At 38.2% G+C, this 21,031-nt stretch overlaps 1 protein-coding gene across 2 annotated transcripts in view; it reads right to left on the bottom strand.

Moving 5' to 3' along the window:
* Nucleotides 1-21,031, bottom strand: part of FAM135A (family with sequence similarity 135 member A) — a 78,611-nt gene that overhangs the window by 10,845 nt on the left and 46,735 nt on the right. For both annotated transcript variants that reach the window (XM_086744204.1, XM_086744205.1), the window contains 8 exons: nt 20,467-20,540; nt 20,012-20,166; nt 17,437-19,750; nt 15,200-15,360; nt 13,378-13,469; nt 11,251-11,348; nt 4,614-4,765; nt 2,501-2,611 (listed from right to left, as the gene is read on the bottom strand). In XM_086744204.1, coding sequence (XP_086600330.1) covers nt 2,501-2,611; nt 4,614-4,765; nt 11,251-11,348; nt 13,378-13,469; nt 15,200-15,360; nt 17,437-19,750; nt 20,012-20,166; nt 20,467-20,540 — 3,157 coding nt within the window. The remainder of the gene's footprint in view (nt 1-2,500; nt 2,612-4,613; nt 4,766-11,250; nt 11,349-13,377; nt 13,470-15,199; nt 15,361-17,436; nt 19,751-20,011; nt 20,167-20,466; nt 20,541-21,031) is intronic.

The following is a 21,031-nucleotide window of genomic DNA, read 5'->3' as shown; positions in this document are numbered from 1 at the left end:
CTGTCGTAAGAAAATATCTTGTCTTTCTAGAATTGACAACAGTACTCAAATAACAGTGTCTCTAGTCATGTTAAGATATATACACATAAAACCAAGGAATACCAAATTCTTTCAAGTGAACTGATTAATTAATCTGATTATCTCTGTAACACAGGTCCCACAGTTTTACTGAGCATCCACTGTGTAACTTCTCAGAGGTCATAACTTCTGTTTAGAATCAAACACTTACTTTCAAAAGAGTGCAAAGTTAGATTGAGAGTAATTCAATTGATAGTGGTTCAGTTGTTCCAATAATTTTTAACTTCGCAGTTCACCTTTACATACCAGCTCATCCTTTAATATCACTTTATCAGCAAAAAAAAAATTCACTTTGTGATAGCAGATTTTGAACAGAAAAAAAACTGAAAAAAATTCCAGGGTTTTCTAAAATCAGTTTTTGATCAACACTATCTTATCCATTATTTTTATCCTTGTTCGTTATTATGTTCTGCTTCTTCCAAGCCCTGTAAGTTTTATACTAAAACATCTCAAGAGCTAGATGTTAGTCTTTTCCTGCCCATATCTTTGTACTGCTTTGCTCTCCACAAAATTTCAGCTATGACACACTACAAATATTTTGATGGAGAAACGTGCCCACATTTTTCACAAAACACTATATGCATCTCTGGATCCACAACTGCTTGACTGACACACATTTAGAAATACCTGTTAGATGAATCCTCAATAAGCTTATAATGCTTAATAGAAACTACCCTCCAACTGGCACATTCTTCACTGCCAAAACTATCTCTTAGCCAACAGTTCAAATAAGAACATTCAAATTATATAGTATGAATAATTTATTTTTCAGCTATTATGCTAAGTACAACTTCTCCTTTCTTTATCAAAATGAGTTTTTACTTCCCCCAACCATTGTAAGGAGGAAATAAAAGACAGGTCAAGAAAAACTTAAAAGCAGAATTTTACCATTTATAGAACATATAAGAAAAATCAATACAGAAGCAGGTAATCCTAAATGAGTGTACAAGTACTTGACTTATCACATTGAAATCACTACCATCAGTGGCTCAAGATGAAGCTAAGAGATTTTAGAGAGAGAGAGAGAGAGAGACACCAGCAGAATGGCTGCACTCAGAACTTCTGCTCATTAGTTAGTGTTCTGGTTTTGTTAGTGAGGGGGGGCCTAACGTGGTAGCTTCTGTAGGAAACTGCTAGAAGTCGCTCCCCTTTGTTCAGTGGACTCAGCCAGGCCTAGGGCGGACCTGCTGCTGGTCAAGGCTGAGCCGATTGGTAGCAGAATGTCCCATGATAACACCTCTGCGATAATGTATTTAAGAAGGAGAAAACAGGAAAAGAGGAGGAGAAGATGTGAAGCAGCTGAGCGGGGGGCAGAGAGGGGGAGGCGCGAGCCTTGTGGGCCTTGCAGGCCTCACCCTCTGGCCTCCCGCCAGGCAGCCAACTGGGCCCAACTCGGCCCAGCCTGGCTGCAAGAAGTGGAGAGGAGATGAGAAGTTGAAGTGAATAAGATGTAAAAAGTATCCTGAGAGGCATTTGCCAGCCTGTTGTGAGGAATGGCTGCAGAGGCCAAGGTCAGTGAAGAAGGAGGGGGAGGAGTAATGCGGCTCCTGGCCAAGATTCCCCTGCAGCCTGTGGTGACAACCATGGTGGAGCGGGTTGTCCCCCTGCAGCCCACGGAGGTCCACAGAGGGGCAGAGATCCACCTGCAGCCCATGGAGGACCCTACGCCGGAGCAGGTGGAGGCCTGAAGGAGGCTGTGGCCTGTGGAGGGCCCGCTGGGACAGCTGTTCTAGAGGGACTGCACCCCGTGGAAGAGATGACCCACGCTGGAGCAGTTTCACAAAGGACTGTGGCCTGTGGGAGGGACCCCACGCTGGAGCAGAGGAGGAATGCGAGGAGTTCTTCCCCCGACCATGACACAGCGGCGTAAAACAACGCGTGATGAACTGACCGCAACCCCCATTCCCTTCCCTCCCCCGCCCCCCATGCTGCTCAGGAGGGGATCTAGTAGAGATAATGTTAAGCCCGGGAAGAAGGAGGGGTGCGGGGAGGTTATCTTATTCCCTGTCTCATTCTCCTGATAGTTTTAGAAATAAATGAGTATTTTTCCCCAAGTCGAGTCTGTTTTGCCTGTGACGGTAACTTTAAGGATTTCTCCCCGTCCTTATCTCAAACCTTGAGCCGTTTTCCTTATATCATCTCCTCCTATTCTCTTGGAGGGTGGGGGGAGCAAGAGAGAGACTGCGTAGTCTGGTCCCGATCGGGGCTGAACTACGACAGTTAGGAAGGAAAGTATCAAACCAATGGTCTGCCTCTGCAACAAAAATGGTTTATTGCTTATTTTCCTTGAGAATCTGGGACTAAAGCCCAAGTAACTCTTATATAAACTGAAACAAGAGCTTGTTGGAATTTTTTTCTAAGTTTCCTATTCACATTTATGTACAGCAGCTTTTGAAAGACAGTAAGTATTAACAAAGCTTACCTGCTTTTTTACTAAGTTTGTATAAGAATGTTTGTCGTGGATCTGAGTGGTCTCGACACGTCAATTGCAATAAAGAACCAGACTTCTTCCACTTCTGCATAAACCACAGTCCTGCATTGTTAGGTACAGCATGAGTACAGATGTACAGTAAAATATGAAAACTCATTAAACACATGTAGAAGTACGTAAAGTCCATATATTTAGCTCCTCAGATGTTAGTTTTATTTTTCATATCAGCACTGTCAAGCCCAGAAACATTTAAAATTTTTGTTCATTATTCTTTCCCTTCTACATATAACAAAGTGTGAAGACCATTATTTCCACTAATGTACATGCCTTTCTAGAAAAAAAATAACTATACTTGCAGAAAGGGAAAATACATTAATGTTAGCCATAAGGCAATATACAAATTTCAATAATATACAGAATATTAGAACATTTTGATGTTGAGATATGTAGCACTGAACAAGAAGCATTACTTCTCAGATTTCTAACCATAACTTTACAGAACCACTGAATTAATTAAATACAACATAAACAAAGGAAGTAGAATTTTCTGGGAGGAAAATTATAGTATTGTATTTTCTATGATGACGTACCCTCTTTGCTAGTCAATCAGCAAAGCCCGCTGGCTAACTGGCCTTTCAGAAAATCTTTTCTTCCCTGGCAAGCAAAAGAAAAGCAAGCAACCAAGCCCTTACAGCCTCACGAATGTGTTGATTCTACCCTCAAGGTAATAGTTACCTTGTACTGAAGGAATATCTTGAAGGCCATTTATATATACATACAATATAGTAATTTAGACTTCAGTACCCATGACTTATTATTACCTTGGTATTTTCAAAAATCTTAAGGAGTTTGAAATGTGGAGGAAGATTATGATATGAAAAGGACATTTTTTGTACATTCTTCAACTATAGAAGAGATTAAATACATCAGTAATGCTTATTATTTCAGTGCATGTATTCTGGATTATAGTTTGATAGCTTTAACCTTAGTTAAGTGAAAGGCATTTGCTGGTGATTATATAAACAAACAAACAGCCTTACCTCATTGTATCCTGGAAAACTCTAATTTCTAAAAGCAAAGCTAAGCTAACACTTCTGGGAAATTTGTGTGAGATTCAGTTACAGATAAAAATACTTCAAAGAAACTGTCCACAGATGCACTAGGTTAAACGCCCAGTAGGTGCCCATAGTGAATTATATTGTAGATATCTTAATCCTGAAGCGAACCTCACTGTTGGTGTATTTAGGGCTACAAACAGCTGCATTTCAACCAAATTCAAAGAACTCTCAAACTGCTTCTATGAATTCCAACACTAAATCCAGTTAGCCGCAATTCCTGTCCACTTCTCTTGAGCTCAACATATGTGAGAAAGTTTTTTCTCCTCATTTTTGTATGAAACAAAATAATAAAACAATCAATAGATACACTGGCACTAAACAAAGTAATTTATGATTTTTAGACTGTTTTTTAAAGAGTTTAATGAGCACATTTATATTTAGTGAAAATAAGTGTTACTCATTTTGGCTTTGGGCTCTCCAGTGTGGGTGGTAATCTCAGAAACAAGTTTTCATTTAAAAATTTTATGCTAACTGAAAATATTTTACAATATTTATTTTAAAAGTCAGCAGTTTCTATAGGTTTTCCCAGAGCTACATTTAATCTTTAGAAAAACAGACTTTTACAAGGTACAAAGACATCTGCAGAAACACACTGCAGGTTATAAGGCTGTTAGGCATTTTTGAGAGAGAAAAGACACTACTAGTTCAGAATCATTTTATACATCTTACCTACTTCTTTTGCAGACTAAGTATATTAAAATTCAGTTTATAATAAATTGAGCTCAACACATGATGACTGGAGTTTCTTTATGATGTAATATAAAACCTCAATCAAACATACTGGAAAATGCTCATGTCCACCATCTCTTGCACATTCTTCTATCAATACTTTATTTTTATAACCCTTCCGTCTTCTTATGACAGTGAAACATGGACTTTCTCCTAATCAAAGTAATGCAGAAATGTGCACCCCACATGAAACTGCTAAATGCATTTCAAAGACAAAAATCTCCCCTAAACTTATACTACTGAAAATAATACTTTACCTGTATTAACAAGAGCACTGCTGTTGTAGAGGGTACCAAGATGTGGTCCAGACAGAGACAGGAAGGTATGAAGTTTGTTGAGGTAATATTTAAATCGAGGTCTTGTGAGCACTGAACGGATTATTAAATTACCCAGTGAGTGGCCAATAAAGCTGTTTAAAAAGGGAAAACAATATAACATAGAATTTGATGTAATTTTTTTTTCTTTTAAACAGAGAAAAATAAAACTGCTGTCATAAAATGCTGGAAAAGCATAGGAAAAAATAATGAGAAGTTTCCATTCAGAAGCCTGTATTTTATGTCACACAGAAAACACACCTTGTCCATATCTCCCAATCTGCACAAACTCGTTAGAAACATGTTCAAACTCCTCCAGAACTATTTTATACATTGTTTTTGAAAAGCTAGTGAAAACAAACTATCCCTCCATCAGCATCTCCCACCCAAAGCCAAGATTATTTCTGGGTGTATTTCCCTTAGCATCAAATACTCATGAGTTGTGCATGACTAAATAAATCACTACTTTGGCATGTGATGACACTCAGTATGATAAATGTGTGAGAGTTACTGAAACAACCTAGTAGAGAAGGATTCCAAGGGGGAAAATCATTACTTAACTGAATCTGATTATTTTAAAATAGAAGCGACATCTCAAATCTGCTTAGCAGTTGGACCAACGTAAGTTATTATCAGCTTGAGCAAGGCAATCGAAGAATATCTATCTGCCAGGTGAATATTACATATAGTCGTTTCCCTGGTTAAGCAAGTTATGGGAAAGATGGATAGGACTCTCTAGCTTCATGTATCTAAGAATAATTATTACTTAATCTGAGTTGCCTACTGTTGTACCCACAAGTCTGTATAAAGCATTTCTTTAGAAGGGACACTACAAAATAAAGCAATTCTAGTTATGATCTTTATTCTTACAGATCCCCGCTGTGGTAAGGACCACACTATCCTACGCACTGACTTGAAAGGATATGGTAGAGACAAGACTCACAAAATTAGAAGGAAAAAGTGCCTTCCTATTTTACAAATGTAATCTCACGACATGAGGAGAACAGACAATCATCCAAAAATACACAGTAGAACAATTGTGGCTGGATCATATATGTGCCACTACATTATACCCATAAGGTCATCCTCCCTGTCTGCTCTATATCACTATATTCATCAACAAAAATAGCCAAAACAAAGCTACCAGTAATATCTGTGTAAAACATAGTGCCAAAAAATTACTCGAGTGTTTAATTGCTTCCCAAGCAAGAATTATTGACTCTGAAAATTCCAATTTACAAGTAAATGGAAAAATACAAACATTAGGTTATAGAATGGCACAGCCACCCCTAAACTCTGACATAATTATATATTTCTATGACAGAATAGGCTATTTGTTCCCTACCAACACACAGTTTAAGCATATATGTATATTCTTCCCACTCGCTTTTTCTACTAGATTTTAAAAATTGCTGCAATATTAGAAATTCTTTGCTTGCTATGTTTACCTAATTTAGAAATGAAATATATGTATCCTCTGTGCTGTGAGCACAACAGCAGTGCATTTGCAAAACAAAATAAATATCGAGCTGCTGAGTCTCTTGAATACTATAATTTAAAACCATTCTCTCAGAGTACATCATGAAGTCCATACAGGAAAAACAAACCCACAGTTTTCTTTAGGAACAAGAAAAGGTCCACAGAAATTGAGTGAGTTTATCCTGAAGATTATCTGCATCACACAATTGCTCTTAAGGAAAAGATAATATTTTCTAAAGAAGATCTGAACATGCAGAGATGTTCTCTTGACAGTTCTCTGACAGTTCATTCACTATTTATTAAACATCAGAAAAGGATGAGAAACTCTTACATTGTACCATAACAAAGGACAGTTTAGCCACTGGAAAAAACCCAGCAATCCATCAATCAATCCTATCATCGTCAAGAATATGGGCATACCTGAAACCAAAACTTCAGAAACACGAAAAATCCATTTGAGGAAAAAAAGGTGCTCACAATTAGCTATATGAATGTACCTCAAAGATTAACACTTGCTCTTGATTTGTAAAGGCTTAGAAAAATAACACAGGCTACAGTAATATATTGTGTTCAAATTCAGATGTACAGGTGAAGACATAGTAAGTCTTTAATATTACTGTCTAATAGAGAAAGGTTTACAGATTTGCTCAAATCAAAAAGGAAAAGGGAGGAAAAGGAAAACCGTTCAAAAAGGATTCTGAAAGTGTAAGACAAAACCATACTATTCATTGTTTTAGAGAAGTGCAACTCTGGGATGCTCTGCAAAACCAATGCATTTCTGAACAGTAGGTGGCAATATTACTACCTTTTGAAGACAAGATATCATTAACTCGACACACTGAAGTAACAGAATTGTAGTGTAGTATTTATATGCGCTTTATGGCACAAGTCTACCAATTCAGATCATACTGGAAAATTAGACATAGTAAAACCTCATTGTTCTGTGCTAACAAATGAAAACTCCTGTCCAACTATAAATATTCATGGAAGGAAAAAAGACCAAAACCAAAACCATCAAAAGCCATAATAAAAAAGGTGCTGAAACAATGAACAGATGTTTTAATATATGCATAGCATTAAAAATTGCTTTCTTTTTTGTGAGCCAATGTTACTTAGGGAAGAGGATGACAAGCTGTATAATCCAGCTGAGGTGAAAGTCCAGTAGAGTCATCCAAAATTTATGTAAGACCTGACATGAGGAAGACAGTTTCTGAAACTACACTGCAAGAGCATCTGGTTTATTTCCTAGCTATGTGATGACGTGGAAAGGCTCCCATTCTCACAGATACTCAAAACTTGAACAGGTACGACTGAGCAATTTGACTGGCTTCGAAGTTGCATTAACTTTGAAGGTGGCACTGGTATGAGTGGGTAACTGGTCCAGACAACCTCCACAGGTTCTCTGAACCTAAAGTATTCTGTGATTCTTTACCAAACAGTTGTTTTATAAGATAAATTGCTGTTAGTTTGAATCAGGCTTCCAGTTCATGCTTGGTACACACTTGTAGTGAGCACAAATATTTTGTTCAGAGGAGATCGACGCACATGTTGGGTAGTGTACTGGTGCAGTAACTGCTATTAGTTTTGGCAGTAACAAAAATGTTGGTTCACTGGAGTTGACACTACAGTATGGCTCTGGGTTCTGATGGTACAGGGAGTGACTCTTTTTATCTCAACATAAGAATGTAGTATGAAATAGGATTTTACCATTACTTGAAGGCACACGGCTTTGCATTGACCAGACAGTGCAGAATCTCAGAACTCCTCTTTACTTGTCTTGGCCTGAGCTGATTTTAGTTTGCTTTAGTTGTGACAAACAATTGTCTGTTACTGAAGTAACAAGTGAGGCCTAAAGTCACTTTAGTTTCACTATAGTCTCTATTAATTCTAAGTAGTTATTCTGTGTGGCTTGAACTGTGTATCACTGGAATAAAGTGAGGTATGGAAGAGTGCAGACACAAGTGAGGTCCCCAATGGTCTATTAATGGTCACTGCAGAAGCACAATCTTACAATTCAGGACAGAAGGCCAGGGATAACAGGAGAGGAAGAAAAAAAAAAAAAAAAAAAAAAGAAAAGAAAAGAGTAAATGGGGAATAAAAGAGCGAGCCTGTGGGCAGACTGAAAATATGAAAGCCTGAGAATAAATCCAGGCAGACTCAAGGCCAAGGAGGCAGAAACCCCCAATGTGAACATAATCCTTCTTACACTGAAGTCCCAGGATGCTGATGTGCCACTGCTTAATGAAGACAGAAACCACCAATCTTAGGACCCAGACAGCTGCTGAAAGGGGAGCCTACCACCTCAGAAAAGATACTAGGAAGTTTCTGTATAACAACTTCAGCCATATCAATAATGGGATTTTTCTCCATTAATTTGGACTATGAATTTTAGTAGTACTATTACTAGACTAAAGGTATTTTTTTTCTGCATCTTTGTGAGATTATTAAAAGACTAATTGGATTAACAATACATTCTTAGCTCTGCATCCTTTTTGCTTGTAACAAGACTTTTGAATGTAAAAGAGGGATTGAAGAGGTATTTCTGACACACAATGCTGTTGGCTTTTTTGCCATACAAAATCATTTTAGGTATGGAGACTGATTTATAATTTGACTCAGCTATTGAGCAGCACTTGTACAGAAAACACTTCCTTTAGTAGACAGGGACATTTTATGAGGAGGAACGAACATTGTTCAGGAAAGCACGGCTAACTAGCACAAAGTCCACTTTCTTTACAGTGGGACAGCCAAAATGAGGTAAGGAAGGCATCGGCTACTTGAACACAGGATTTCTGAATTCTACGTTGCTGGCCTTTCTGGGTCTTCATCCAGCCTGTTCAGATCAATGAACTGATCTGGACAGACTGAACCGATGGGCCGAGGTGAACTGTATGAGGTTCAACAAGGCCAAGTGCCAGATCCTGCACTTGAGTCACAACAATCCCATGTAACACTACAGGCTTGGAGAACAGTGGCTGGAAAGCTGCCTGGCAGAAAGGGATCTGGGGTTGCTGGTAGACAGCCAGCTGAACATGAGCCAGCAGTGTGCCCAGGTGGCCAAGAAGGCCAACGGCATCCTGGCTTGTATCAGGAACAATGTGGCCAGCAGCAGTAGGGAAGTGATTGTGCCCCTGTATGCGGCACTGGTGAGGCTGCACCTCGAATACTGTGTGGAGTTTTGGGCCCCTCAGTACAGGAAGGACATTGAGTTGCTGGAGTGCATCCAGAGAAGGGCAACAAAGCTGGGGAGGGGTCTGGAGAACAAGTCTTATCAGGAGCGGCCGAGGGAACTGGGGTTGTTTAGCCTGGAGAAGGGGAGGCTGAGGGGGAGACCTCATTGCTCTCTACAACAGCCTGAAAGGAGGTTGTGGGGAGATGGGTGTTGGTCTCTCCTCCCAAGTAACTAGTGATAAGATGAGAAGAAATGGCCTCAAGTTGCAGCAGGGGAGGTTTAGGTTGGATATTAGGAAACACTTCTTTACTGAAAGAGTGGTCAGGCACTAGAACAGGCTGCCCAAGGAAGTGGTGGAGTCACCATCCCTGGAGGTGTTCAAAGAACATGTAGACGTGGCACTTCAGGACATGGTTTAGTAGGCATGGTGGTGTTAGGCTGACAGTTGGACTTTATGATCTTGGAGGTCTGGTCCAACCTTAAGATTCTATGAACCTTTCAAAGACTTGCATATAACTTGCATATAAGCACATCTCCTTCTGAAAGTTCTCTCATGTAGCTACCAGGAAAAAGTGGAATGATTTGCTGCGAGGTTTAACTTTCTCACAAGAAAAGCTAAAGTTGAGAGGTAGAGATTTCTGCTTTGGCAGGACCAACAAAAACATACACCTTGAAAAGGAAATGAAAATAAACATTGGTAATTTCTTTTTTTCTTTCAAGTGACAAGTGATAAATAATCCTGAAAAAATATTTAAAAATTGAAAGCCTTATGAAAGCAGCACATCAAAGGCAAACGAGAATTCAATTTTCAGGTGTGAATGACAAGAAGATACCTGGGTGGGTTTGCTTGTTACACCCTTCAGACCACTGCATGAGAAAGAAGATGTCAGCGTGTGCTAGTGGGTTACAGAACTCTCCTCTCCCATACTGAGGGTACTAACATGCAGTCTGCGTAACACAAATACACTCACATAGTGTTCTTTTCTTTTTAAAAAAAAAAAAATCATTGATTTAGACAAAACTAACCATGTCAAATCTTGCCTATCTCAAAACAGAAACATTTGTTTAAAAAGTGAGATTATGTTTAAACACGTTAGATGTTTTCTCTATCTGAATAAGACCTATCAAACAGATGAGTACGCAGAAACTTGTAGAAAATACATGTGACTAGCAAGTCAAAAAAACCTTCCAGATGTGTAATTTGAGGATGCCTAAACTAATAGATGAGGTCAGGCTTGAATTTGCTCCTTTCATCTACTGATGAGCTAATTCAGCAACACAGCTGAGTTAGTAAGGTAGTCTGCCAAAACGGTGTACCCTACTTCCAGGGAATGCCTATTCCATGTGTTTTCTAGAAGTAACTGAAAAAGGAAATAGGAATGCATAGACTGGGATGAGCCTTCTATTAAGATGTAAAACATGCTTTTTAGCAGATGGAATAATCAGAAAACATCAAAATGACGAAATACTTTCTTCATGCAGCTGCCCTTCAATCTCACAGGTAAGACGGAATTTCCCTGTAGACATGTCATACTTGGTGAAGGGATTATAAAAATCAGAAGAAAGCTAACTTTGTCTTGACATAGTGCTATTACAGTTTGCTTTGACTTTCTCAAAATATTATCTGTTTTTCTGCAGAACTCTACCACACAGGATCTAAGGAAGCACAGGAGAGCAGTTTCTTAAACGTAATGCTCAACTCTGCCCTAAAAACACCAACAGCAACAGGTGAGCTTACAGAACTGTCCCAGTCTCTCAGATGGGAATTCCCTGCCTCTTTCCTTTGTCCTCTTTCCCCCTACTCCTCCCCCTCCCTGAATTTCTCTTTCCCATCTCTCTTTTCGCCTGCTCCTGAGCATCACAGTTCAGAACAAACACAGGGCTCTAGTTTTAAGTTTATATCTATAAATAGAATAGAACAGATGTTACCTGATTTTTGAAAGAGTTAGATTATAAATTTGTATATACTGTATAATTTCATCTAAAAGGCGATCTGTCATGGAATCAAAATCAGCAAAGGTATCATTCTGTAAAATAAAAGAAATAAAAAATAATAACTGTACCTTCTAATGCAGCAATATACATTCTGCATTCAGTCTGAATTCTTATTCCCCAGTGTTTTGATCAACAGCACACAAATAAAAGCATCTATATTAACTTTGAATACAAACACTACAGCTAGTTATTACAATTTTTTTCAAGGTTTTTTTTTTCATGTAGCATGTAATAAAGTGATATATATTTTACTGTAAAACTACTTTCTTCTAATACATCGAAACAAATCTTAACATGACATAGCCAGCCTTACTTCAAAGCCTTCTCCTACACATAATCTTATCTGTAGTGAAACAGAAGACCAAACTGCATATTCAGAACTAAATCACACTGCCCATGAAACAAAAATGAGACATCATCCTGTTCCTTCAAAACAAAACAAAAACCTTAAAGCCTTATTCCCTGTTCATAGCTGATTCTCTACAATGATTAGCAGTAAGCAATTAAAAAAGAGGTAGGCAAAGGCTGCCTAAAACTTTTCAACACGAGGATCTGTGCTAAAATCTGTAGTGTTCAACATACTGATAAAATCTGGGAAGGCAAAGACGGAGGTAAGATGTCAGAGTTTGGAGGCAAAACCAAATATCCATGATAGTCAAATCTAGAACCAATTAGAATTTCAGAAGAATCTTACAGCACTGCATGCATGGGTCACAAAATGGCAAGGAATGCAAAACAACGTTACATAGGGAAAAACAGCTGTAAACATATATGCAAACAAGAATCTATACATCTGCAGTCTATATAATCAGCTACCTTAGGAAAGCAAGGGAAGAACAGAAAATATCAATATAACATTTTGTAAGTTCACAGTGCACAAGCATCTTAAGTGCCCTGTCTAGTTCGGATCATCCTATTTTAAGTGACAAGAAATTTGAAAGTGGGCAGGGAAGGAGATAACAGATGACCAGAAACTGTTTCACATGTGACTGCGAGAAATACTGAATGGACTACGTCTCTTCAGCCGCCTCCTGAAGGAGAAATTTTACTTGTTTATAAAATACTTACTTAACTGGAGTGGAAAATGTGAAGTGATTATTGACTTCCCCGCCCCCCCCCCCAAAACAAGCTGTAGGAGAATTTGTTTAAATTTCCTTGTTTGCAACTGAATTAGTAATGTATATTAACCACAGAATTAATCTCAACTCTATGCTGTGGAAACTGGAAGTAAAAACACACAAAAGGAATCAGCCAACATTAAGGAGAAAAGTCCAGCAGCAACTATTAGACTCAGTGGAATTCCCAAATCAGAAAGTTTCAGAACTGCTGACTGCCTAAAAACAAAGAGCTAAAGAAGAGAAAGCATTGGTCGGTGCCTGTCCAGCCTCTTTGCAAAACATTCCAGCAGCTAATCGCCAGAAATACGCTACTGCACTAAACGAACCTTTCGTTTGAGCCACTGAAGAGACTCTGTGTTCCAATTCATCTCTGAAGTATGTCTAATATAATATGTAACACACACACAAAAAAGTAAAAATGGGTCTTCTGTGCTTTGTCAAGTTTACTTCATCTGAAAATAACTAAATTCACAAAAGTTTAACACAAGAGGTCATTTGATACTGGTTCAGTGTCTTTATGTGGATCTTACGGTACACTGACAAAAAGAAGAGAGAGGTATTTCCTTTTTCTCAGATCCTGTGAAATAACACATTTCCCTTCTTGCCACACCCATTTTCACTATCACCATTTTTACCATTAATATTGAGGGGTTTTTATTTACACTCCTAACTGATTATGCTGAGAACTCAGGAGATATCAGTATACACACAACAAAATGGCAGCGACAAATGTCACTCCTTACATATTTACCTTCAATGTCATACTAGTTTTTGTAATTACTTTAACACAAGCCACAGATCAAATGATAGATTCTGTGAGAATACAATAAAAATATACAGAATGTGGTAAACTGCAACACAATAGTGCCATTAAATAAACATGTATGAAGATTTATACTGTTAATTGTTTTACAAAAATTCTTTTTTTTTTGTTGGCAAATACCTGATTCCTTTCGGACATAAGAAAATCTATTCTCCCTCCAGGCAGCCCTAGCTCAATGTAAGTCTTCACTAATCTTAGATCAGCGCTGTTACCTTAAAAGAAAAAACAATCAAGAGTTAGAGACTGTGAAGGTAACTTGCAATAAAAGCACTTAGAATACTGAAATGAACCCACGGCACAACTTTGTATTTAAACACAGCTAATGATATTCTCAGCCCCAATTAAAATTCAGTAAGACTCAGGAAGATCAACTGCAATGCCAAATGCAGCAAAAACCAGTCTATAAAAATGACATTGAATGCAGAAATCATTCTAAAAAAGCAAGGATTTAGGAAGTCATGTTTGAGTTTGTATTAGCATCCAACAGATACATTAGCACTGTGAACATTATGTTTTTGAAAACTTAATTAACTATGATAAAAGCCAATTAAAGAACTCGGAGCTAGCCTAAAGAATTCAGCGAAGGAGCAAGGAATAAGGGCAAGTCATAAACATTTTCATACAATAAAAAGGCAGAGTGGACTGTCAGCAGATAAAATACATTTAGACTGGTACCCAAAATAAATACTAGTTTAACCAGCATCCTGAAGATTTCTCTACATCAATGATCATGTATGCTTTTGAAGAAAGAGTACCCTTTCTGCCATCATTAGAGAACAAGATTTTTATTTAAATCTGTTACTAATAGGAAAGAATTTGTACGATCTTGCAATTTCATAAGCGAATTCTAACTATATGGATTTTTATAAGGCTTCAAAGACATGGTTTTTTAACAACAATTTTTTTTAGCCAAGTTAACTTCTTTATCAATTCTAGGCAGGCAATAGGACTTCAATATCTACGCTAGCAAGAAGGAATACTTCTGAGTTCTGTTTTCAAAGTACTTAAACAAAAGATGTTTTCTGTCCAGAGGAAGAAAGAAAAGCTATTCTGTTATTTTATTTTATTTTTAACTCAGGAATTTGAAAAAATCAACAAGAAGGCGGTCAGTCCAGTCCATTATTCTAGCCTACTGCCCTCTTGTGTTTCCTTACATTGTTAATTTAAGAAGTTTCTCAAAAAAAAAAAAAAAGACAAAAATAATGACAGCAGAAAGCTATGAATATCTTAACTAGAAGGGATATTATTTCTTAACATGCACATATGCTTTGAACTAAAAGAAGGTGAACATATTCACCAATTTAAACTTTTCAATCAGGAAAAGATCTTCTCATTTTTACTACAGTAGAGTTTCAGACCTTGGAAATACTAAAAAACCCAACTGGGTTGGGTCCAGGGCAACCTGCTGTAGGTGACCCTGCTTTGAGCAGTGGAGTTGGACTAGACAATCTCCAGAGATCCTTTCCAACCTCAACCATTCTGTGATTCAGTAATCTAACCTTTTAAAAACTTTATAAACACTTGACTGCATTTTACACATACTGTATTTTTTTCCTAACAAGATATACGTATTTTATTTTCCTTGACAATGTAACATTACAAATCCTAAACAAAACTGTTTTGTTAGTAACTCCATTCTATTACCATGATACAGACAATACCTATATGACATAAAAAACTGGAAGATGTATCTAATGTGAACTACAGCATAAAACGGGTTCATGCACCTTAAAGTTTTACTCAAGACAAATGTTACATAAAATTCTTAATTTAAACAATTCTATGGAACACATTGTCAAATGTAGCAGTACAATGTCAGATTCCCGTTTCCCTCCAGTGAACTTATTTCAGAAGCCTTCAGTTCAGCGTTCAAATGACAAAACCTAAACCTGACCAGTAATCTGAACTGCCGTCTCATTCAGTATCACATTTCCCAGCGTACCATCTAGGCCATGGACACAGACTATAAGATGTATTCCTTCTTCTGAACAGTCATCCTCTTCCATACTGAAATAAGGTATTGAAGAAGCCAGTTTGAAAACATCACTATACATAAATCCAGGAAGTTTAAGTTGCTTCAATTCTTCTTTAGCCTGTAGGAAACTGGAACGAAACCATATTTATGATAAAACAACATTTACTATTGCCAGACAAATGTAGGGTCTCCTAGGATACAGTTTTCTACTGTCTTTTCACTTTGTCTTCTATGCAATTGACAGGAAGGAAAATATATTTATCCAATTACTATCTTCACAAAAGAAGCCAGTGCCTCAAAATATATTCTGTTGCAGCTTCCTGCAGCTCCTTTTCCTCTGTAACAAAATCCATACCCCAAGCTCTACTCTCTTCTCTCCTTTGAACATTTCTGCAAACTCTGAAGTATTTTTGAAACCACTGAAGATTCTGGGTTAGTTCTGGTCTTGAGTAAGCAATAACTTTGTTTAAATACAGTAACAAATCACAGGAATTATAACCAGTCAGAAGTCAAAGTAAAAATTTTGATAATTTTTGCCAAACTTAAAACCTATTTCTTAGGTCTGCAGAGAGCTGGAGCCAGTGCTGTAATTGGTCACCAGAAAGTCCCTCTGGCAGCCTGTGTAACTGATACTTGCTTCAGAAGCAGCCAGATCTTTCAGATATTCTATAAAGATATAACCTCTGATCTTTCAGATCTATGAAGGAATACACTATATGGTTTCTAATAGCTGAGCTCCCCACATGCTAAACTTCATTGCATTCCTCCCTTTCTTCCCCTTTCCTTAGTTTTTTGTGTATGACCTTCGTACCTAAGTAATTGCATATAACATTCCCTGCAGCACTTCAGGGAAGTGCTTCTCTCCCTCTTCAATCCTCTTGTTCTGCATGATCCCTCACAGCGTCATGCTGTATCCCATCCTCTTCTGCCTGCTCACTGTTTTCCTCGCATTCTACTTTTTGTTCTTTGTTTTCCCAGCTTTATCTTTAGCTCATTCCTCACCAACTGGCAAGAGCAAGCCTCAATGAAGTCAGCCTAAACAAAAACCACTGCAGGCAGTTGGTCTTATCACTCTGCAGCAGAGGTTACTGAGTTTGTACTCAAGGCATGTTTTCTGAACTGACTGTACCAAGGCTGGTTCTCTATGGAGCAGATTGTGCCCTCTAGAAGCCCAGTTATCTCACGCTCCGTGAGGCTCTGCTTTCCCCAAGGCCAAGTCCTTGATTTCACTCTGAGTTCCCTATTTCTTTTATTGTTACAGAACACCTTAAACAGTCTTTGCTTTTCACCCCTCCCATTCCACAGCAGAACTGACTCTCCAGTATTGCAGAAGCTACTTTTCTGTCCACTTCTAACCCTTTTTCCTCCCCCACTGCTCAATCCTTCCTCCTGTTCTCAGCTGCTTCCCACAAACTATCTGGTCTTTTATCTCTTCTGCCTGCTTAGCATCCTCCTTATTTCTACCTCTCTTCTAAGCTTTCTTCCTTTTGATATCAACGTTCTACTTCCAATACAACACATGAAGCTGCTGCTTCCCATGTTCAGTTAGCAGCAGGAGGTTATCAGGCAAACTCCTATGCTCCTATGCAGCAAGAGGAGGTGCAGTCTGAGATCCCTGATGTTCCTCCAAATTTGGCTTTCCTGGTATACAAATTGCAGTGTCATTTAGAACACTATGGTCTCTGAGGTGTTATATTTTGGATATCTGAAGTTAAGATTGAAATACAAGGCCATCACCTTGGCTAGCATCGCACATCTGCTTCACTTCACTAATTAGATGGACGACCAGTTACAGAATGTTTTTGGCTTTATGTTTTTAAATTCAAAGCCTATTTTCCTATGCTTGCTAGTGTAACAGCTTCCATTTCATAAACCACCATTTTTATGCTCAGTAGCCATTACAACATCCCTTTTCAGCCAAATGATGATTTTTTTTTTAAAAGGAACATATCAGAAAACCAAAAGAACCCCATGTTTTGCTTGAAATCTGTTAAACCACATGAAATTACAAGATAACTGATAGAAGAAATTCAATGCAACACACTTTCTATCTGAATATCTAAAATGTGATGTTACTTGAGTGTGCAGAATCCACAAGCCACGCTCCTGGGCGCACTCTGGAGCCTAAGCACACTTCTTTTCCCCTTCTATACTATGTTAACATTTCTAGAAGTAAAGAACTTTGTTTTAAAACAATTACTTACGCTAACATTCGAGGTTTTGGGGAGCTTTCATACCAGGAAACAGATGAAGCTGAGCTGTACGATGTGCTGCTTGGCTGCTGTGTAATTGCATCAGATTTATTTCTTGAAGAACACATAACATTGCAAGGGGAGTCTCTCAGAGAAGAAGGAAGAGACAGACAACCAGGAGTACAGACAGGAGGCACAGTCATGCCATCTCGTAGATGCCCACTATCAATCCTTTCAGATCTCAGGGCTCTCTCTTCTGCTAGGCTATGATCCTGGTCAGCACTGGAAGCTCCATCTAATATACTATAGTCTGTTTCTTCATAATACCCGTTTTCAATCATTTCTTGATCTTCCTCTTCTTCCTCATCTTGTTGGGAAGAGCAAATAATTTGTTTTTCATATATTTCCTTTTGAGGGCTTACAGGATTGCTGTCCATAGGCCAAATATCTGAAATATCTGTGCTGCTTCGAGAGCCAAAATAGTTTTCGACAAGCCCTTGCTTTACCATGTCAGTACTACTGGTTGGAGAAGGATTATCTGTACCAGTTTCACTTTTAGCTACTAACAGTTCTTCAGCTGTCTCCCTTAGTTCTAAGGGCTCGTTATGTTTTCCTTCATTTGTTTTTTCAACTTCATACACTGCGTTTACAGATGAAGAACCTGAAACAACAGGTGGCTCACCTATACAAGTAATTTCCAAACTCAATTTAACTGCTTCTTCTGTAGTGTTAAGATGCCCTTCAAGGTCCTGAGAGTCCTTGCAGGTTGTGCCAAGGTCTGCCTGTGGGCTGTAACTTTTCACAGCAGTAGACATACCCTCATCTGAAACAACTAAGCGTAAAGGATCTTTTGTTCCTGAGAGTGAGGAATGTATAGACAGAGTTTCGTTATCTGAGTGCCCTGAAAATACAACACACTGTTGCTGCAAATTGGTATTTGATTTTTTACTGTCATCACATTTTGGCAAATCAATTGCTCCAAGATCCAATACTGTTTTACTATCGCTTAGCTGGTATTCGGGTACAATAGATATCTTTGAATTCTCATCAGGTGACAGCTCATCATCATCTGAAGGCAGAGAATTTATGGATGTCAGGGATGACTGTATTTCACTTACAGCGCTGGTACTCTCAGTGCGATGGCTTTCTACTGCATTTTTTATAGCACAGTCTGGTTTTAGTAAAAGCTGAGAAAATACTCTCTCACCACTGTATGCAATTTGCCCTTGAACATTTTCAAAAACCTGATCGGGGTTGGGGTGAGTTGCAAAAGAACTTGGTTCACTTTCTATACCTGAATCTGAAAATCTAGAAGAAGCATACGTCACGCTCACATCTGGTAATTTAGTCAAGTCTCCACTTACAGAAAGTTGACCTTCTTTTGTGGAAAGAGCAGGCTGATTACTTTTCATTTTTGTCAAGATGTCACTGGTATGTCGGAAGTTTCTTTGATGGACATCTTCCTTTTCAAGCACTGGTTCCTGTTCTCTTGAATTCCATTTATTTCCAGATTCTGAAGACTGAATATTGGGTGTCTGCAAATTCTCTCCTTGCACTCCATCTTGCGGAAACTCAGCCCATGATCCAATGTGAACAGTTACCTTCTCCCCTTCATAGGCATTCTTATTACTTGGTTTGACCTCAATTGTCCTGACTCCTGAGGAAGCTGGTTGACCTCCATGACAACCTTCAAGTGTACCTCTGGGCTGCAGAGCACTATCTGCTTGTATAGCTCCAGAACCTGTCTGGGAGATAGTAAGCCTACTAAAAATAGCCACATTTTCACAGTGCACAGGGCTATCTGGACCTGCTTGCACACCTTCAGTCTTGGCAGTCTTTTCCTCAGTTTCAGATGGTAAAAACTGAAGTTCTCTTTGACTTATTTGCCTGGTGCAGGTCTTTGTATCACAAGGAAATCCACTTAATGTAGGGTCCAGCCCTTCGTTAGCGTTGTATGAAGGCCTGCCTTCTGAGCTTCTAGAGGCATCTTCCAGTGCTGCACTTTTCAAACACTTGTAGCCTACTAAGACGACAGAGTCCTTAGAGTTCTGTTTCACGACTTTTTTTGTGTTTTCAGGTTTCATTGTTTTCATGAGCTTAGTAACCTTAACTTTGGATTTATTTGCATCTTCATTTTTCCCTTTCAAAGTTTTTGTTAGCATCTTTTCACTTTCTGAATGCCAAATGTTGGAGGCACCTGCAGGTCTTATTTTCAGTTCCGGGCTAGTAAAACCAGCTACAAAACCTTCTTCAGCTTCAAATTTATCCAGTTTATTGGACTCTGACCTTGGAAGACTCTGAACTACCAACCAGGGTACATCCAGATCTTTCAGCAAAAATTTGAGGGGAGGAAAAAAAAAAAGGAAAAAGGTTTGTTTACAACAAGATTATGCAGGTAACTGAAGCTATAAAACACTAGTAATTATAGAACTTTACACATCCTCAAAATTCAAACTAAAGAAACATTTCCTAGCAAATAAACGTACTCCTTTAAAGCCAGCAAGAAATCTAAAGAAAAATAGTCAAGTTTTACATAATTTTTTCTCATTTATTCAAAAACTAAAACCGCACTGTGAGGTGCGTTTACCTTCAGTAATTGAATCTAAATAGCGATCTTCAAAGATTATAGGCAAGGAGTTCATGTCTCCATCTAGTTCACTGCATTCAATAGGGAGGGGTGGAAGACAACTGCAGAAGGAAGTGTTTTTGATAGCTGCACACATCTGCAGATGACTTTGAGCACTGAAAAAAAGGAAATAGTCCTACATTAAAAAATACAACTATTTATTTTTACATTAGCAGAAATTAGCAGTAGTACTTTAGTAGAAGCTTTTGTACTAATTAGGTATTTAATAGCTTGAACAGTTATTTAATAACTTATTATATAACTTTCATTAAAAAACTTCAAATCTATATTTAGAACATAAGTCTCACTTGAACTTGTTATTTACGTATTTTTGCAAGACACTACTTCTATGCAACATAAGCTACAGAATAACAGTACTACATGCTACATACTGTGCATTTCAAAAGCCTACTCACTGTAGTTCTTGATAGGCAAGCGCAGCTTGCCTAGGATGCTCAAGACAAAAGAATGCTTCTGCAAATCTGCGCACCTGCAAGATCCAAGTAAATTTAGAGCTTATTTTACATTACATACAACTGTTGAAAATCCACCAGCATTCCTACACAGCGATGTTATTAATTTGTATGTAATACAGACAGTTATTTTTTTTTAAAGTTCAATCTGAGTGGGAGGTAAGAGGATGCCACGGACAAGACTAGCAACCAAAATGAGAATTTTCATTTGTGCACTGGATGACTGAGGGGAATTATATTAGATTCAACTGCCTGCTTAAAACTTGATTACCAAGAAATCAATAATCCAAACCAGGCTCATCTGAAACAATAACACACAAAAATATTAAGAGAAATTTCAATGAGATTAAAATAAATTAATGTTTGGTAGATACTTTTGAATGTGCTTGAGGATCACCTTCAGAAGCAGAAACCCATTAGACATTCTGCAGCCTCAAAATAAAGCGAAGCATGTGTTTCAAACTTCCCATGAATACTGTCTAGCCCTCAGTAAACCATTGTGCAAAAA

Source organism: Chlamydotis macqueenii, chromosome 3 (assembly GCF_036417535.1).
Source record: "Chlamydotis macqueenii isolate bChlMac1 chromosome 3, bChlMac1.mat, whole genome shotgun sequence".
In the NCBI taxonomy this organism is placed as follows: domain Eukaryota; kingdom Metazoa; phylum Chordata; class Aves; order Otidiformes; family Otididae; genus Chlamydotis; species Chlamydotis macqueenii.
The sequence above is the reverse complement of the archived record's forward strand: the minus strand, read 5'-3'. Positions and strand labels throughout refer to the sequence as shown.